We start from the raw sequence: 18,534 nt of genomic DNA on the forward strand, positions 1-18,534 counted from the left end.
ACTGAAGTCTTTGCTTTCTGCTTTTGTCTTGGATTTTCTAATGTTAGTGCCAGGGGGGTTCTTGACTCTGTGACCTCTGTAGTAGTGTCAAAGCATTCTAACAACTGTGTGGCAAACAGAACAGTAGTTTATGAACAAGCAACTTTGTCAAGTCAACTGCTAGGTAAGGAAATGCAGAATGGTATACGAGAAGACCCTAGTTCCTTTGAAGCACTTTTAACTTCATTTGATATCTGTGGGAGAGCTTGCAATATCTTGGTTTTGTATTTAAATAATCTTTCTGATAGTTGGAAATAATAAACTACGGTGTCTGACTCTTAACAGGTGATACATGGACTGAGACACTGGCCTATGTGCTTTTCTGGGGAAGTGCAAGCTTTGGAACTTTTGCCATCATCCTTTACAACGGCAAGGATTTTGTAGATGCACCCAAGTTGGTCCAGAAAGAGAAGATGGACTGAATTTGTGTGTGTGGAAAGCGGCTTGGTACTGAGGATTCCTCAAGCCACGCCTGGAGTCTCTACTGACCTGCTTTCCACACCAAACTGTGGTCTAATGAACATTCTTCCTTGGCAGCCTTGTGGGGAGAGAAAATAGTGTCCTTTGGTGGTAGCTTTCAACTGAGATCTGACTCGGCAATCTTAGTTGCAATGGTTTTTGGAATATTGCATTTGTGGAGGGGGCTCCACTCAGTTTACTGAGATGATTCAAAGATTCCAGACACCAAAAAGCTGGCTTTAATGTTGTAGGGTGTAAGTGGACTGCTTTAGCTCACAGTCCAAATGTGCAATTTCAGCTGAATTTTGTTCTCTGTTCTGGCTTGACAGGAGGGAGCTCTGATGCTGTTCATATCTCAAAATACCTAGGAGTTGAAGCACTAATAACGGAGCTTCTTTGAACAAATAAGTCTTCATAAGAACAGAAAGTCGTTCCAAGACTCATAGCTGGATTACATTTGCTGTGATAAAGTCCATGTTAACAAGTCCTTTGTGCATTTGTGTGTGTTTCTTTTCCCCACCAATTTAAAGGATCTATTGAATCCTAATGCTCTTCCAAAATGAGCTTTTTGTCCTGTGTTTTATCTGGGACTGATGCAATATTCTACTAATCATTGTTTGGGTGAAAGGACGGTGTAATTGGATGCTCCTGAAGTTACAAATGTCTTGCACTGTTTCAGTACTACAGCCTCCAGATGATGATTCATTAGTTAGCACATTGAAGTCAAGATTTTTTTCTAAATATGTAAATGAAATCAAAGAATGTAAAAATCCTTTGCGGTGTTTATTGAACCCTCCTTATGCTAAAGGTCCAAAGTATTCCGTTACTTTAAGAGCAGTCACAATGTAAAAGGTGAACTTCATATTGTTTTGCTAGTCAGCTGCTTCTGTACTTTCTGTTTGTTGAAATAATTTACAAAAAAAAAAAGGAGTAAGAATCTGAGGAGAAAGTGTCGGCCTAACACTATGGTTGCACTTGGGAGCAGCTACTTGCTTTTTGTGCATGATGATATAACACTTTAAAAAAAAAAAAAGTTAAAAAAAGCTACACTGTAATTTGTGTTGGTTAACAATAAATGTGTGTCTTTAAATTTAGTGCTTCCAAGCTGTAAAAAAAAAAAAAAGTAATCTTAATCAAGGACCAATTTTAAACTATTTTGTCACTTATTTTATATGGTTTGTTTGAAACCAGAGATGAAACTTGCTTAAGGCGCTGTGCATTGTTTAATATTTCCTGTAAGTACAGCTGTATATTCAGATTGCGACTATAAAATTTAAATGGGGGGAAGGGAGAAATATGTAGAATACTAGAACTAGCACAGTTGTCATTGAAGCTAGAACATAAGACACTGATAATCCAGTGTTTCACTGTGTTATGACTGAAAATATGTACAGATTTTTGCAATTGTTAACTGTTCATTTTAATCTTGAATGTTTCTGGAGGCCTCTCTGGGTTTTGTGTAAACATAACCTGCTCATAAACACTAGTACTTGCGAAGTATCTGTTAGCTTCTAGATGCTGTAATGGAAGTACCAGTTGGCGGTTAACTGGAAAATCCTCTAACTTAACGTTTCTGAACATGAACTCTGTAACAGACACAAGGTACAAAACATCATAATCTCACTATTTAATGGTTTTTATGGCTCACGGGCAGGTGCCATATGGAACTTGGTTGTCGTGCAGGCTAGAACTGAACCTTGGCATTCGTGGTGGAAAAACTTGTGGCAAAGACCAAATGTGATTAAATGGATGGTAAGACAGACTAAAAATGGATCATAAGACAGCCTAATGTAGGTTTTTGGAGCCAGAAGGCATCTGTATTTCAGTGCTTTGCACAGTCTGTATTTCTAGAGTCACAAACGGTGTGCTCGTGAAGGACAATAAAAATGCCCAACTTTTCTAGCTGCTGCCTGGTGTCGTGTGTGCTTTGGGGCAGCCGTGCCTCCACCTTGTTCCCTGGGGACTATTTCTCAGTGGAAGGCCGGCAGCTGGGGCTCTGTTTTGGGTCTTTTTGAGGCAAATTTCGCTGCTTGAGGACTTAAACTCCAGCCCAGCACCCAGCCGAGGGCGCAGTCGCGGGGCCGGGCCCGGCCCTTTCCGCCGCGCCGCTTCCGCCGCTTGGCGCTGTGGGCGGCGGCCGCTTGCTGCCCTGTGGCAGGAGCCCCCCGCAGCCGCCCCGCCGCTCCCCGCCGCCCGCACGAAGCCCCCCGGCCGCGGCGCCGGGCTCCGGCCGCCATGAAGCTCGTCAGGTGAGCGGATGGGGGCGGATGGCCGCCCGCCCGCCCGCCATCACCAACGGCCGCCATAACGGCCGCCAACCGCCATGGCGCCCGTGTGGCGCTTGGCGGGAGCGGCCCCGCGTGAGGCGGTAACGGGTGGGGGATTAACGGCGCCTTCCTAATTGGCAGGTTCCTAATGAAGCTGAGCCACGAGACCGTCACCATCGAGCTGAAGAACGGGACGCAGGTGCACGGAACCATCACGGGTAGGGCGCGGAGCTTGTAAACGGAGCTTTGTTTAGGAGTAGGATCAGGGGTGAAGGAAAATCTCCCCATTTCCAGCCCTTCTGTGGGCAAAGCTGCTGTAATACTCGCTTAGAGCTTTAGCTGCATGGTTATATTGGTAAGGTAGGTTTACTGTCTTATAAAACTGATGGTGGATACAGCCTAAACGTTTATAAGATGCTTCAGTACTTCTGACTTTGCTTGTCACAACTGCTCCAATCAGTAGTCACATAAAAAACATTACACCCAAGTCACCAGCAGAGGGATTTTTTCCTTAAAATAGTAGTACGTATCAGCAGTAAGAGTTAAATGTTGATGCGGCCTTAAATTGGTTAAACTTCATGTGTAAGCAATATTAATCTGAAAGTGAGTTACTTCCTTCAAGCCTGTTTTTGCTCTGCTTGTGGTGAACTTGCATAGATCTGCATCTTTGCATATCCTTGCATTGGTTTTGTGAAACTGTTCTGAAAACATGTAGCTTGAGAGGACGTGTAGCATAGGGATTAAGGGCAAAAAGGAATCCCGGTGTCAAGAACATGGCATCCTGCCGTTGCCCAAGGTCTGTCAAACAATAATTTTCTGAGTGTTAATGTCTAGGGAAGCGCTTAGTGTCTGGGCTGATCCCTAAAATGAAGGTGCTCCTTTGTATCACTGAACTGAAGGCTGCGGGGAGAGCCTGTGTAGGTGATTATTTCATTCTCATGTGTGTGGAAAAATGCATGGACTCTTGTTTGCTTGAATAATGTGAGACACTGTGTTCCCCGAACAATATCACATTAGAATTACTTACAGACATTCAGGTATGTAGGTGGGGCTGTTGCATTTCTTAAAGCAAACTGTTGTGGTTAAGCTAATGACCGTGCTTGATCTCCTTTCCTTCACCCACTTGAATTTGCTTTTGGAGGCTCTTTCTACTCCAACTAAAAGAAGAACAAAAAGCAGTTCAAACTTGGCAAAGTCATAAGCCGGGGGTTACTTAGGTGCTTTTTTGGCCCGTAGCAATCTGCTGAGATTTGGCAAAGTTAAAAAAATTGGCATTATTTTTCAGCCAGATGCATCAGCGCTGATTAGCACCTGAATGCACCGCCCGGTATCTGAGTGCAGCGTGCTCCATGAACCCAGCTAGGTAGGAGGCACACAGCCTGCATGTCTCCTTCTGACCTCGCTGCTTCTGGGCTTGATTATTGAGCAAAGTCTCTCTCATGCTCTGCTAAGGATCTGTAAAAAACTCTGAATGCAATCCCTATTTCTAAAGGGACGGGCTTCCCTTTACGTTGATGCACAAACCCCGGTAACAGCTCCCGGGTTCGCGCCATTTCCTCTTCCTCCTTCCGCTGCCGGAGCAGCCCTGCTGAAGGAGCGGGTTTGGGTAACGCTCGCGCTGACAGGAGGGGTGAAGTACAGGAGCCAGAACCACACAAAATGTAGAAATGGGGGAGAGGATAGGAAAATGAGAATAGGACGGCAGTTCTCCCGGTTCTGGCCTGCTGCTTGCTCACATTATTTGCCTTGGTAAAATGTCTTACAGTTTGCTTGTCTGTATTTGTGAAACAAGACAGTGTTTTGACCATGAAGGGTTGGTTGTCTGTACAGAAGTTCGAACACACTAAAATCTTGCTCAGATGGGTCACTGAGTTAACAAAAATTAATGTTTGTAAATTGGGATTTCCATCTTTTGTCTATTTTTTATCTCAAAAATGACTCTTACTTGGATTGGCTCTTATTTTTCTATTTTATAGAAAATATCACACTAGAATTAGATGTATTTTATCAGAAAATAAATGCGTGATAGTTGGGCTTTTTCTTAGGCTTGTAGCAAGAGGAAATTATCGTTTTTTCCCCCTGCTCAATGGTTTGTTTTGCTTCATTTTTGAAGGAGCAAAAAGACTAATGCTAGACTTCTGTAAAAACAGCAGTTTATTTGTTACTCAAAGGAATTGTTTTAGTTGTTCACATAATTGCTGTGACTGTCTAGGACCTACATGAAGACCTCTGGCAGTGCTGTTCAGCTAGGAGCAAATGGTTCTTCCAACAGTTTTTCATTGAGGTGTTGTGGGCAGCAGCTGATATATTATTGAGCATGATTTAAGGGAAAAAAAGATGTAGTTTCTTGCAGTTAGAAGCTTAATTAATGAATGGCATAGAGCCAGAAGTGTGTTTTAATGAACAGGATAAAACTTGAAGCATGTGCGTGCTTCAGATGGTTCCTTTTTGGGTGTTCTTACGTGCTTCCATCCGTGAAAATGGGGCTTGTGTTGTTTCAGGAGTGGATGTCAGCATGAATACTCATCTCAAAGCAGTCAAAATGACGCTGAAGAACAGAGAACCCGTACAGCTGGAGACGCTGAGTATTCGAGGGAACAACATCCGCTACTTCATTCTGCCGGACAGTTTGCCGCTGGATACTTTGCTAGTGGATGTTGAGCCAAAAGTCAAGTCCAAGAAGAGAGAAGCAGGTTAGTTTGTGATTCCCCAGTCTGTTTGTTCTGCCTTTGGGATCTCTGAATCTGAAAACGATTAGTGTCTGCATTGGGCAGCTTGTTCTCTCACATTCATTCAAGGGTTTGAAACTGACCTTCCTCGCTCTGCCTTGCCTACCTTCTTGGCCTCTGTAGAGTTTTCTTTCATGTGAAATTATTTTTATGACTTCTCAAGCTTCTGTTTTAAAAATGCAAATGTTTTTAAGCTTGAGTGAGTCTTAACCTGCCACATTCTAAGAGGTGATAGCAAAGTGATTTACAATTCCTCTTTTCAGACTGTCTTTTCCGCTTCCCCAGTTTGTATACTTCAAATGTAGCCTAATAAGAAAGTGCAGAACAGCCTCATGAACAGGGCAGAACTGAAATCCTGCTTGGTAATGGATAAAAATAAACTCCTGGAGAACTGAATTGGAGAGATTTCTGAACTGTGAGGGAGTCAAAGCTGTACTCTGATGAGCTGCTTTCTGTAGGAAAAAAAGCCCTGTTCCTTGGGAGCCTAACAGTAGAGGGAATACTTAATTTCATTCTGCACTTAAAAATTAATATCCAGTAATTCCACAAAACTTGTACGTCTTCAGGCAGTAAAAATTTGCCGAATGGTTAATGCATGTTTTTAAAAGAAGTTAAAATGAAAGTTAATTGTGCTCTAAGATAATGTCTTACAATTTCCCCTCTAATTTATGTTTAAGTATTTGGATCTGCAGTCTTTTGATCCATGGTATGTTCTAAAACTAGGTCATAATTAATCTGTTTACCTTACTGAACTGGTATAGGGCAGCCTTAGGTGTGTGTCACAAAGTGCCAGTGTTGTGGCTGCTGGCTTTATTAGGGAATAAGGAAAAGGCTCCTGAAGTGGTTTTGTTCCTCATGTCCATTAAAAATAGTCTGACCGCATGGAGAAAGTGCAGTGCAGCGGATTACCTCTTTTCTGAACCCCACAATGTGAGGTGAACCAGGACACGGCTGTCTCTTTCTAACCCTGAAGAAACAGAAGGAGCTGTGACGGGGCTTTGTGCGTGTGCTCAGTACTCTCTGCGCCCTTGCTGTGCTGAAGCTGTCTCAGAGCACGGCTGTGCTGCAGTGCGCTTTGCCTTAGTCTGGAAATGCCCTTGGGCTGCAGAACTTGTTACCACCTGGCCTCTCCTTGGCAAACTGCATCGGTGGTGGAAGGCTGGATGCTGCCGAGAGATCTGTGGGTGTCTGTGTGCAGTGGGTTTGAGTGTGCTGATGCTCCAGAGTATTTTGGAGTCAGGGAAAGGGGTAAAGTTACCGTGTGGACCATATGACCTCCAGCAGTTCCTTCAGCCTGAATTACTCTGTAATTGTATGTTCCCCTTACTGTACAGTGAAATAGTAGGATTTAAAAGTAGGAGGAAGCAATCAGCCTGAGAATCACATCTGAAATTGGCACAGGCACCACTGAGAGCAGTAGGAGCTGTTTGGTGGTGGGATCCTTAAAAAATGCTGCCACTTCACATAACACCTGAGAGGGAGAGCTTGGAGATCTCAGTGTGTTAAACCGTGCATTTCCCTTTTGCAACATACTTAGTAAAGCACAACGTGAGCTGAGGCAGAAGAAAATCTACAGAATGTTTTAATCTAAGTTAAAGCACTGCCAGGTCTCACTTGGTTTATCCTTTCTGTTTTATTTGCTAAGTCGCTGGAAGAGGCCGTGGCCGAGGACGTGGGAGAGGCCGGGGCCGTGGAAGAGGAAGAGGGGGCCCGAGACGATAACTTCTCACCACACAACTGTTACCAAATTGTGGGCAATTTTGGATTTTTTTTTGTACAGGTCTTGTTTATGGTATCTGTTTTTAATAAACTGAAAAGTGAAAAAGTTGTCTGCCCTGTGTTAAGTCTGGGGAGGGAGGCGCGTACTGGTAGAGGCTGTTGCACATTAAGCGTGTCCTGTTGGCGTTGGTTATGATTTTCAAGATTTTATCCACCCTTGAAGGCTGTAACATTACCTCTTGCTCTTTGCCCCATAGAGAAATGCTTGTGTTGGTGTTCTTTGGAAATGTTTGAAATGAATCCCTCTTTTATAAGGCTCTTGCCATCTCCTAATGGTTATATGTAATTAAGACCTTATATTGACAACCTGTTTCCTGCGAGTGTTTATCTTATGTTGCTCTTCAGTGACCTCTGTAGAAGTTCACAGATAAACTTTTTACTGTTTTCTACAACATGAAGCTTAAATTTTAAACATGGTACTTCCTTTATAAAACATTCATATAGGCAGATGGAACAGTTCTATGGAGCTGCTGCATTGTTGCTTCTCACGATTAAAATTAAAGTATAGTTGGATGTGAACTTTGTCAGAGCTAATTGCAGGGCATACTCCTGCTTGGGTGGGGCTCGTAAAGGAGCTTTATCACAGGGATTTTTAGTGTACCTATCGTGCATCCCTAGCAAATTCCAAGTACAGCACAGGGCAGAATTGCATCCTGGAAGGTTACTTCTGGAGATGAGAACCTCTGCAGCTTATTTATAAACTGCTTTGCTGGCCACAGATACAAAAGACGCCACCTTGGCTGCAGTTACACCATTATCCTGTCTTCTCCCTTCCAGGAAAGGGATTATTACATTCTCATTACAAAACTTCAAGTTTCACCTGCTGTGTGGACTGGTAAGGATATTTGCCAGTACGCTGGTCCAGGAACGTGCTCAGCTGCTTGCTCCTGTTTCCAGATAGGCAGTGCTAGAGCAGAGAGGAAAGGAATTGCCTAAGGTACGCAATGGGTCAGGCTGCTGGTTAATTCCTGCTGGCTCGCGTGTTGTGCGCTGCTGTTCTGCTTTTCCCCCTCTTTCAGAGGCTGCGTTACAGCTTCATCCTGGTAGAGAAGAGCTTTTCTGAACCGTTGTGGGACCTCCCAGGAGCGCTTTGTGGTAAATATAGCACCCAAAATTCTCAAATCTCTAAGTAGCTGCTACGGATAAGGGTTGCTGCTGTCTTCCAGAAGCGCCCCGGCGCGGGTGAGGTCTTCCCAAATCCAGCTGCTGGCGTTCATGCGACGGTTGAGACTCCTTCCCTCTTCAGCCTCTTCCGAATGAAAGTGACGAGTGCCCCCAGGGGAATGCACATGGTGGATGATGCCACCAGCAGCCCTATCACTGCCAGGGCGTACCCGGGGTAGTCTTTTGTCACCAGCTGCCCCTGCAAGAGAGAGAAGCAGCCTTGGGGCTGTGCTTTGGTGTCCCAAAGTCAGTCTGCCCTCAAACAAAGCTGTGCCACGTGCTGCGTGGGCTGCAGCAGCTCACCCGTGTCCTCGGCACCTTTCTTTGCCCAATTTTATCAGCTTAAAATTGATCACACGAACGGAGCTGCTGTAGCTGTTACACAAGAGAAAAATAGTAGGGGGAAAATTTCTGCAAGCTTTGGTAAAGAGCAGAGTTTGGCTCAATTTGCTTCTCCTAATGAGATGGCTCAGCGCTCACCCCTGCCAGGGCTTTTCATCCCCCTCCTGGAACCCCTGGGCTCATGCTGACACCTGGTCACCAGGCTGGGCCCTCCGCAGGCTCCCAGATCAGTGGTGACGTGAGAACAAGGTACTTAATTTGTTTCTACACGCTAGGAGCGCTTCCACAAAACAGTTGGAGCCAGCAATTACTTACCCAGGAGTAATTCCGTTGTGATAAACACAGTTAAGCATTCCTACAAATGTGTTTTGGCCAGGAAGAAAAATGGATGTGGTAACTTTCAGCAGGGGACTGCTTTGTGAAAACTATTCATTTATTCCAAGAGCAGCTCAATTTTGTTAAAATACCATTAATTTTGACCAAAATACTACAATTTGAAGGTATTTTTTCTGTGTAATGTCTATTTCTTAGAATGGTATTTTGGTTTTCAGTCAACGCAAATACAGTGTTACTGGTTGAAGGGGTCAATTTATAGGAGCTTTAGAGGGAAATTAGTCCATTTTATAGAACCATGGCATTGCTGACACTAGGTCACGTTTTTCATGTTCTACCTAGCTGCAAAACTAAGGAATGGCATTGATTCGAGCTGCTTTCAGAGGACACTTTAGGAGGGAAGGCTGTGTCCTTGAAGAATTAAGAAAACATAATTAAAAAAAACAACTATTTTACCTGTGTGGCATCCCATGCTTGGTACTGAAGTGTTCCCGTGAGGATGTAGTCGGTGAGGTAAAATATAAATAGGCTTATAATTAGCAAAGGACTAGCAAAGGCCCACATAACCTTCCAATACCAGTTGAGTTTGCGGCCAATCATCGTGTGAAGATCTTTCTCAAACCTGTGTTTTAAAGAAAAAAAGAAAAAAGGCATAATCTAGAGAGTTCAATCAGCACCTTGATCTGAGTTACTTCAGAAACACCTACAGAATTAGATGTGCACGTAGAGGAAGGGGAGAGCATGCTTGACCAGGAGAGCAATCAGAGGTAATAGTGATGCCAGTGGCCGTTTGTGGCCACCTTTTTTACCTTCTCAGCCCGTAGATGTAACACACAGCGATGGTTTCTACCAGCACAATGAGCAGCAGTGAGAGGGTGGCTGCGTAGTCATTGAAGATGTCGAACCAGTAGTTGCCAGCCTCCATGGTGAATATCAGGCCGATGATGCAGTTAACGAAACACACGACACCTGCGTGGAGAGAGCAGAGCACACCTGGGAATCAAACTGCGAGGGAAAACATGCAGTACTTGGGGGTGTGCAAGTATTTCCTTCTGGCAGTGTACTTGCTGTTCCCTATTCCCTTCAAGAAAAGCGGGACCCTCAAAGGGTGCAGGACACCAAGGTTTTGCACACACGCCCTCTCCTGCTGTGGGGTGGGCACTTACCCGAGATGACCTCCTTGGGGAAGCGGCTGGCGATGAACTTGCTGTCGGTCAGGGGCGTGAGGATGGCGGCAGTGTTTCCCAGCATGCTGCCAATGCCCAGCATCAGGAGCATGATGAAGTAGAGCACGGAGTACAGCTGAGACACCTCCATGTTTTTGATGGCTTCAGAGTAGACGATAAACGCTAAGCCTGTTCCCTGGACAGCCTGACGGTGAGAAAACGAGACTGAATGAGCTGGGGGTCAGCTCCCTCACCTACGGGCTTATAGGAAGGAAACATTTACATGGGGAGCATTAAAATTCCTGCCAATTTCAGTCCCTTTTCAGGACCCAGGAGTGCAGGATGTGCCACGTTAAGGGGGACAGGAGCCCAGACACCAGCACAAAGCAGCCCCTTACCGTGTCTAACTCCGCTTCCAAGCTGCAGTTTTTAAGCTGCGGCAGTAACTGGGCGTATTCCTGTGGGTGGGTGGCCATCAGGTAGTCTTTCATCTCGTTGAGGTTGTCTGCTGTCAAGGAGCCTTCCTCCAGGTCGAACGCATTCAGCAGCAGCAGGATCACCCTGGGGCGGACGATGGGGATTTAGTTTCTGTCGGCTGGATGGAGCCACCAGGGCCAGGTGATGGAAAGGGGAGCAGGATGGCAGTGCTGAAAGCAGCGGGTGGGCAAGTGCTGCCCAGGGAAAGCCCAGCCTCACACAGGGGCACCCCAGAGGCTGAGGCATAGCACTTGTGCTGGTTTTATTCCCTTGTCCCCATTGCCATCAGCCAGGGCACCCGGTATTCTGGGCACGGGCCAGCGCTGGCTGGTGTCTCTTCCCCTTTGCCCTCTGGTCCCACTTCCACACGCACCCCCATCCTAACAAGCCTTTTGGCAAAGAGCAGGGACGAGCAGCTTCCTCTCCCATCAGCAGATAGATGCAAAGCTCTAAAAACAGGAGTAAAAGTGTAACTGCTGCAGGCCCTGTGCCAGGGGGCATGACCCTGCAGGGTGCTGAGCGCCTCCAGAACATCCCCACCGAGGACGCTGAGCCCCTGGCGCAGGGATTGGCCTTGAAGGGGGTGTCAGAGCATTGCTGCGTTTTGCTAACCACCACCTCCATCATCCTGCAGCCCCCGGAGCCTGGCACACGGGAAGGCACTGCTGTGACCCGCCCAGGGAAACCCGCTCTCTTCAGCCAGCCTGTGCCATGAGCCAGCACCCAGGTGTCAAAAGGCAATCCAGCTCTGACCTTTCATCTCCTCCTTCATCGCTTTAAATAGCACTATTACCTTTATTAGAGCACTATCAAGTCTGGTCTCTGGCCAGCTCTGCATGCTGTTATTTATTTACCTCCCTTTTTACTTCCCCAAGAATTGCTTGCAGTAGCAAGCAAGCCAAATACACGGCCCTCACCTATTTATACAGCTTTCGTAGTTAAATGTCGCCTTGAAGCCGTAGATGGAGAAGGTCACGATGCTGGCAAATATGGACGTGGCGCTGTTGATGAGGGAGACGATGATGGCGTGGCGCTCGCAGTTGTTGCTCGGCTCGTTGTAGCTGGCAAAGGCGATGAGGCTGCCGAAGCCCAGGCCCAGCGAGAAGAAGATCTGCGTGGCGGCACTGATCCAAGTTTTGGGGTTCGACAGCTGCTCCAGCTGCAAAACCAGAGAGGGAACACAGGGCTGTGAAGCTGTACACACAGTGCCCAGTACTGCCTCTCCTAGCCTGCAGGAAAAATGACAGGGAAAGTGATGGCAATGAGGTTCCCCCACACCCAGGGGTGAAGGGAGATGGGTTGGGTCCCTTTGCACACCCATTTTAGCTCAGGGGCATTTTTTTGGCAGGGTCAGCGCTCAGTTTGAAGTGACATACTGCAAGATATGCTAGAGGGCACGTCCTGCACTGCAGGTGAAAGCAAGAAGCCCATGGGAATGTGGCAGAACTTCAGCAGCTCACAGCTGGGGGTTTTCAGCCGTCTGAGCCAAGCTACTGCCACAAAAATTTAACAGGAAGAGAAGTAGCATTGCCACCTCCAGAAAACCTACACATTCAGTCACTAATAACATTTTGTTGAAAACTCAGTGCAGTTTTTCCATACCTTTGGTGTAAACATGTAAATAAGCCCGTTGACGGCACCATGAAGCGTTAATCCCCTGATGAGGTATATGATGAGAACGCAGTACGGCAAGGAGGCTGTGACATAGACGACCTGCAGGAAGGAGGGGACACACTGGTCTAAAGAGCACACAAGACTGCCCGTATCAGATTAGCTCTTTCTCACTTAATGTACATAGAGCGTTATCATTATTGTATTTGTTATCTTGTACTAACCTTTAAACAAATATTTTCAGATAAATCTTACTTAAGAATTGGGTCTTAGGGAAATAGGTATTTATTATTAATGAAGACCCATGCTACTGTCCTGAGGGTCTTCTCATTGACTGGAAAAAATAAAATAAAATTTGCAGCTTTTACAGACTCAGTTCTGCTGCATTTAGTGGCATAACATTGGTTTGCAGCTCTTTGACAAGTCAAAGGTCAACATCTGCTCTATGAAGGACAGCAGATTTCTTAAAATGTCAAATCAAAGTGGAATAACAATTGTTATTGCTATGCACTTTCAGTGCACTTTGGCTATTTTATTTTTTCTTTGCCCACAAACCCGGCTGCAGCAGGTTTAAAAGGTGACTTAGTTTGCAGTCTCTTGGGTTTCTGTGTTTGCCTAATGCGATTTGTGGATTACAGCCCTCAGCTCTGTTCTTAGTGAAGGCTCAGCCGGGACATTTCTTTCCCCCCCTCCTCATAACTTCTGTTGCGGATAAAAAGAAATCAAAACTACCCAGTAGTCCTTTTTTTCCTCTTGCAAAACCCGAGGAATTGGTTTCTCCTGACAAGATCAGCATCACCAGGATCTGCACCTGTTTCTCACCTTGCCGGTGGACTCAGTGCCGCGGAGGATGCAGAGGTAGACCACCAGCCAGGCCAGCATCAGGCACAGTGCCTGCTCCCACTGCACGGCCCCGCTGGTCTCCAGCGAGGGGGAGATGTTCAGGGTCTGCCGGTACCAGAAGTACTGGGTGGACGACGTCTTCTCACACTCCTCCTCGTACCCCGTGCGGTTGCTGTTCAGGGGGCAGGTGGCCCATGGCAGTGGGTTCTGTAAGGAAGGGAGGATGGTGGGGGAAATGGAGGCGAGGGAGGCTCTGCCCCGGGGCTGGCTTGTCCCCATGTTGCACCACATTGCCCTGTGCTGACTGTCTCCCTTGGTAGTGCCTCCGGGGGACAAATCACTCTCCAAGGACTGCCCCTTTCCTCTGGGGACGACCCTCTCCTTAAGGGACAGCCCTCTCCCTGTGAACAACCCTCTCTGTCCATCTCCACTAGAGCCAACCATATCTCCTAGGTTCAACCCTCTCCCCAAAGACTGACACCCTGTCCTGGAGCCAACCCTATCCCCTCAGGATGCCCATCTCCCTTGGAGTTTATCCTCTACCCTCTCCTTTGGAACCAGCCCTGTCCCTTGGGGACGACCCTCTCCCCTAGGACTGATCCTCTCCCCTGCCTTTGGACAGACCCAGCCCACCCCAGGCAGCAGCCCACTGTGGCTGCTGAGCCACATGCAAGCAATGCATGGCGGGACTGGCCTTGACCCACATTTTGTGGTGAGGAGAAGATGCTGCAAAGCCCCTGGGCACACAGCTGTCTCACGTTTTTTTCCCCCAGAAAAGACCCAGGAGGGTTTCTGGAGCTTGTGCCCCCCCCCAGGTTGATGATGGCTCTGTAAAATGTCTAGCACTGACACAACCCCCCCGGGTCCCTCCATGGGGCTGAGGCACTCTGCTGGGCGCCCACACACCTGGAAGGAGTGGAAGAGGTACCAGAAGGCCCAGGCGTTGATCACGTTGTAGTACATGGAGAGGAAGAAGGAGACAACCACGCTGGCAACACCTGTGGGTGGGAGGGAGCAGAGGGTCAGCAGCAAAGCCCTGAAACCAGCCCTGGCATGATGGCAAATCCTCCTCCTGACAGGGCTGGCCTGGACTGAGCTTTACCCTCTAGGCACCCTGGTGGGTGAACATTCAATGTATTGTTACAACAAAAGGTGCGTGTAAGCAAGATAATTTGGGCCATAAGGGTGTTTTAGTGACCTATTAAAGCCGTGAGGAACAGGTGCTGGTGAAGAGGAGGCCGTGACAGAGAAGCCAAGGCCCTGTCCCGCTACTCAGTGAGTGAGGCCAGCGCCCTGCATGGATGGCCTGGGGCTGGGTTCAGCCCTGCCCTTCAGGCCACCATTTTGGCAGCCTGCCTCAAGCCAGTGGGGCTCAGGCGTCCATGCACGAGCAGGGTCTGGCCCCAGTGCCTGGCAAGGGAGAGGGAAAACGCCTCTCTGGCACTGTGTGCCTGGGCGGCCGCTTTGCACAGCATGGTGGAGCCCCACCTCCTGCCTGCTTCCTTCTCTGAAGGAGAAAGCTCTCCACACAAAGTCACCCATGCTCCCCACATACTGACATAAAAATAAACGAGATAGAAACAGAGAACGTACCAACCCCGCAGAGGTAGGGGCTTATTATTTTCCAAGCCCCAATGCTCCCCTGGCGCATGCGCTGCCCCACTGCCAGCTCCAGGTAGAGCAGCGGCATCCCCTCCACGATCAGCATGATGAAATACGGGATCAAAAAGCCACCTGCAAGGGAAAACAGACACTGTGCAGCAAACCAGCAGCCTGCAAACACCATATTGCCCAATGAATGGCCAAATTGCCCTTAGTGGTGGTGGCTGGCTGGAAGGCTCCTGTACCGGCGCAGCCCTGAGGGGTATTTCAGGGGTCTTCAAGCAGTGTCCTGTCTGGGACTGGGAATTTTCCATGGGCATTTGGCATGGCTGGGACTTCTGTTGTTAAATTGCATGTCACCAGCAGCTGGAGCAATGTACAGGTTGGAGCTGTTAACGGGTAACGAAGCGCCAGCCCGGCCTTTTGAAAGGTAATGAGAGAAAGAGGGCAAGGGAGAGATGGACTTCATGTGCTGTGCTCTGCAGTGGACAGACAAGCAACAGGAACATCCATGCGGAATGGAGAGTTTTAAGTAACTTATTGAAGCCTGGCAGGAGGTGAGGGAGAGAGGATGAAGAGGCAGGATGCACCTCAGCTTGAATTTCTGCTGTAAAAAAGTAAAAAAAATCCTTCCCTTCAACTTCAAAAAAGAGCTGCTGACTGAGTCAAAGCCCAGATTTTTTTTCATGAAGCCTTTCCTGGTTCCCTTTTTACAACAAGCCAAAAATATTTACGTAAATATCTCTTATTTAGGATTTAATCTGTGGCATTAACATTCTTCGCAATGGGCTCGGCGCAGTGGCACAGAGGAATGGGCTCTGGCGGTGGCCAAGGCAAAGAACTGGAAATAAACACGGCGCAATAATCCGGTTTATTCTGGGAATTAATTTCCTACCTCCCAGCTCTGTCTTTATTAACAAGCCCTTTGTTAGCCTGTTAGATAACTTCCCAAACTGCATGGGAGGTGACCGAGGGGGTTTTGCGACATCCTGGTGTGGGATCGGCATCAGCCTTTGGAGGTCGTAAAGCCTGCGGATATCTTGTCTTAGTATCATGGGTGATAAGGGCTCTATTGCTCTGCTGGGCAATACAGGGGCTGGCTCCTGCCTCCCCACAAGGAAGATGCCAAATAAGCAGTTGCTGGCATCCCCCCAGTGCCTGGCATAGCCAGCTCTCAAGTTCTTGGAACAATGTTTTGTCTGCATGGGTTTTGCAGACCCCTGGAAAGCCTCTCAGTAATTTCCAAGAGGGCAGTGACAAATAATTAGGAAAAGCAAAGCCTGCTGTCAGGAGTTTTAGACTCACAATGAGAGCTGCCACTCCACTGGGAAATGCAGCTGGGGGACAAAACTACGGGAGAAACTACACTTACAAAAACATGTTTTTCATAAAATATTTGGTTTTAGTTCTTCTTTTTCTTTGGTTAATCAATTGTTCCAGTTTTGGTTACATTTCAGAGAGTTTTCACCTTCCCTATGCTATTGATTCTGATGAGAGTTTTGAGTTTTGCTGTCCTTCAGGATGTCTGCCAAGAGAGCCTGTTGGTGCACTCATCACATGCAGTTTAATTACTATCTGCTTAGAAAAGGATACCCAGAATCACAGCCCTTCCATCACTTCTGCTCTCTGAAACGTCTAAGAAAGCTTCAGACACATCAGCATGTAGCTTCTACTGTAATTTTGCCCATGGCATTATCTTTTTTTTTTTTTTCCTGACCTAATCCTGTGGGGCAGCTCTGTGGTCCCAGCACCGAGCTGGCTTTTCAACAACCAGCATGAACAAAATCCTACCACCTACGTATTTAAAAGCAAGCTACAAGCCAATGTTCACTGCACCAAACAAGCAAAAAGCACTCGAACATATTGGTATATTTACTTCCTGAAAGGAAAAAAAAATCAGAAACAGACCAGAAGTAAATTAGGCAGTGACTTCATGCACAAGTGAGATGGGTCCAATGCTATGACAATGGATGCCACATGAGAAAAGTTGCATAAAACTGGGATGTCTTACAAAGACAGCAAAAGACTATAAAGTTCATACAGAGAGGATTCTTCAGAAAATGGTAGTTAACCAGTGGTAGTTATACACTAGAAGAGTGTTGTTTTCCAATTAACCTAATTAACTGACTCTTGGTTTCTAAGGAAGAACATCTGTGGCTGCCATATGACATAGACATTGTCTTTCTCCAGTTTTGAAAGGTGTTTTATTATTATTACTTAGCCCAAACCAGTTTATTTCCTGCTTTCAAAATTTCCTGTGAGGTTTTAGCAGAGGAACTCCTGCTGATTAAGGAGTTTTAGCCAATTTCAAGATAGACTTGCAGCCAAGTTATCACCTCCTAAAGCAAGGCTTGGTATGAAAGACAACACATTAATGACAGCACCTTGAAATGCTACAGCGGATCCATAAATCAAATCAGTGAAAGCAGCTCCCCCTTTCCACTACATTCAAGCACCCACCTGTGAATTTGCGAAGAACTGAACTAGCTTCTGGTGCCTTCACATGGCTCAATGGGGCAAGAAAGTAATAAAAAATATCACACGGATCTACATCTCCCACTCTACCTCCATCCCCTTTACAAGACACGGCCTTCACATTGCTTCACTGTGCTTCTAGGAAACAAGTGCCACTGTCTAGGAGCAGCTGCCAGGTAAATGTCTTATGCAAAATAAAACATAGATTTATAGGCAGAGCCAGGTATTTTATGTCTCCTGCCTGCATGGTACAAAGAACTTTCCTCATGAAACACACAAGCAAGAACCATAAACCGCCCTTACCTCCTCCGTACATCTGGCATAAATAGGGAAACCTCCACACATTTCCCAGCCCCACGGCATAAGAAATGCAGGCAAAAACAAACTGCACGGGGTTGTCCCATAGCGGCCGGGCTTTCTCCATTTCCTGCTGGCGGGCAGAGACTGCAGCAGCGCCGTCCTGCCGTCCTCCTGCAGGTGCTCTGCCAGCCCCGCGGCCTCCACGCCAACCCGGCTGCGAGGGGAGGGAAAGGTGGAGGCACGCTTGCCAATTCCTATCAAGCTTTTTAATTACTAATCTTATTAACAGGCACATACTGAAGGAGGAATGCTGGTAAATAGATTATAGACACACACGGCACTATAAAATTGGTACTTTGGGTGAATAGCTGCTTGGGTTTTCACTGCTGTTTCTGGGAAGGATGTGAGCCCAGGGATTTTTATCGGCTCACATGCTGACTTGTCACTGGAAGGAAATAACACTGGGGCTGTAGCTTGGTTTGTGATACTGGAAAATTGTTCCCCTCATGGCTGCCTCCACTGGGAGCAGTGTCCATGTGAGTGGGAAACCAGCCTGGGTTTGATAACGAGGGAAGATTTTTCTGCACCTTTGGGACTGGTTTTAGTGGTTGTTGGAGCTGGCTCTTATTGGAAGTGTCCGTTGTCCTAAACAGGTCCATCCTTGGGCATCCAATACTCCCACCCCGGTGCTCGCCCCAGCCAGCCCAGCATGCTCCCCAGCTCCAGAAGTGCCCCTGAAACAGTCCCTGTCACCCAGGTAAGTCCGCTGCAGCTTTGAGATCACCACTGCAGCCATAGCCCAGGCTCTCTTCACTTCCTTCATGCTCAAACCCTGCAGACAAACTTTTCTGAGTGGTTGCTGTTTTAGAATGTCTTCAAGCATACACAGGCCACCAGGAAAAAGCCCGTGGCCCACTGTGGAGGCAGAAGGACCAAGGAGGCCCCTGG

The 18,534-nt window shown here is 47.1% G+C and overlaps 3 protein-coding genes across 5 annotated transcripts in view; 2 read left to right on the plus strand and 1 right to left on the minus strand.

Moving 5' to 3' along the window:
• The window catches only part of SACM1L (SAC1 like phosphatidylinositide phosphatase), a 28,781-nt gene extending 26,381 nt beyond the window's left edge, over positions 1-2,400 (plus strand). Inside the window, exon 21 of one of the 2 annotated variants that reach the window (XR_003495043.3) lies at positions 325-406. Coding sequence is in view for 1 of the 2 variants with exons in the window: in XM_027450151.3 (XP_027305952.3) it covers positions 325-461 (137 nt within the window). In the remaining variant the exon portion in view is untranslated. Of the gene's footprint in view, positions 1-324 lie in introns of both variants that reach the window. The other variant, XM_027450151.3, reaches the window with a different exon arrangement.
• Positions 2,401-2,584: 184 nt separating this feature from the next.
• On the plus strand, positions 2,585-7,319 carry SNRPD1 (small nuclear ribonucleoprotein D1 polypeptide). The gene is made up of 4 exons (XM_027450180.2): positions 2,585-2,747; positions 2,907-2,983; positions 5,267-5,458; positions 7,140-7,319. The coding sequence occupies exons 1-4, from the start codon at positions 2,734-2,736 to the stop codon at positions 7,214-7,216; spliced, it is 360 nt and encodes a 119-aa protein (XP_027305981.1). The 5' UTR covers positions 2,585-2,733; the 3' UTR covers positions 7,217-7,319.
• Positions 7,041-17,821, minus strand: SLC6A20 (solute carrier family 6 member 20). Of its 2 annotated transcripts, none has more exons than XM_038174288.2 (11): positions 17,590-17,821; positions 14,803-14,943; positions 14,116-14,207; positions 13,189-13,416; positions 12,358-12,468; positions 11,673-11,914; positions 10,677-10,839; positions 10,279-10,483; positions 9,922-10,081; positions 9,569-9,734; positions 7,041-8,636 (listed from the first exon to the last, which is right to left on the minus strand). In XM_038174288.2, the coding sequence occupies exons 1-11, from the start codon at positions 17,708-17,710 to the stop codon at positions 8,487-8,489; spliced, it is 1,779 nt and encodes a 592-aa protein (XP_038030216.2). In that variant the 5' UTR covers positions 17,711-17,821; the 3' UTR covers positions 7,041-8,486. The 2 variants fall into 2 exon arrangements, with proteins under 2 accessions (XP_038030216.2, XP_071889484.1); XM_072033383.1 differs by lacking the exon at positions 17,590-17,821 and adding an exon at positions 15,057-15,194.
• Positions 17,822-18,534: the final 713 nt, after the last annotated feature.

The sequence above is a fragment of the Anas platyrhynchos genome, chromosome 2 (genome assembly GCF_047663525.1).
Source record: "Anas platyrhynchos isolate ZD024472 breed Pekin duck chromosome 2, IASCAAS_PekinDuck_T2T, whole genome shotgun sequence".
In the NCBI taxonomy this organism is placed as follows: Eukaryota; Metazoa; Chordata; class Aves; order Anseriformes; family Anatidae; genus Anas; species Anas platyrhynchos.

Excerpts from the sequence above, each read along its gene's own strand:
- SNRPD1 (XM_027450180.2), top strand. Across the intron at positions 2,984-5,266 it reads GGTGCACGGAACCATCACGG|GAGTGGATGTCAGCATGAAT; the intron begins GTAGGGCGCGGA and ends GTGTTGTTTCAG. Across the intron at positions 5,459-7,139 it reads GTCCAAGAAGAGAGAAGCAG|TCGCTGGAAGAGGCCGTGGC; the intron begins GTTAGTTTGTGA and ends TTATTTGCTAAG.
- SLC6A20 (XM_038174288.2), bottom strand. The coding sequence starts at position 17,710 with ATGGAGAAAGCCCGGCCGCTATGGGACAACCCCGTGCAGTTTGTTTTT. Across the intron at positions 13,417-14,115 it reads ACCTCTTCCACTCCTTCCAG|AACCCACTGCCATGGGCCAC; the intron begins GTGTGTGGGCGC and ends CCTTCCTTACAG. Across the intron at positions 12,469-13,188 it reads GCACTGAGTCCACCGGCAAG|GTCGTCTATGTCACAGCCTC; the intron begins GTGAGAAACAGG and ends TCCTTCCTGCAG.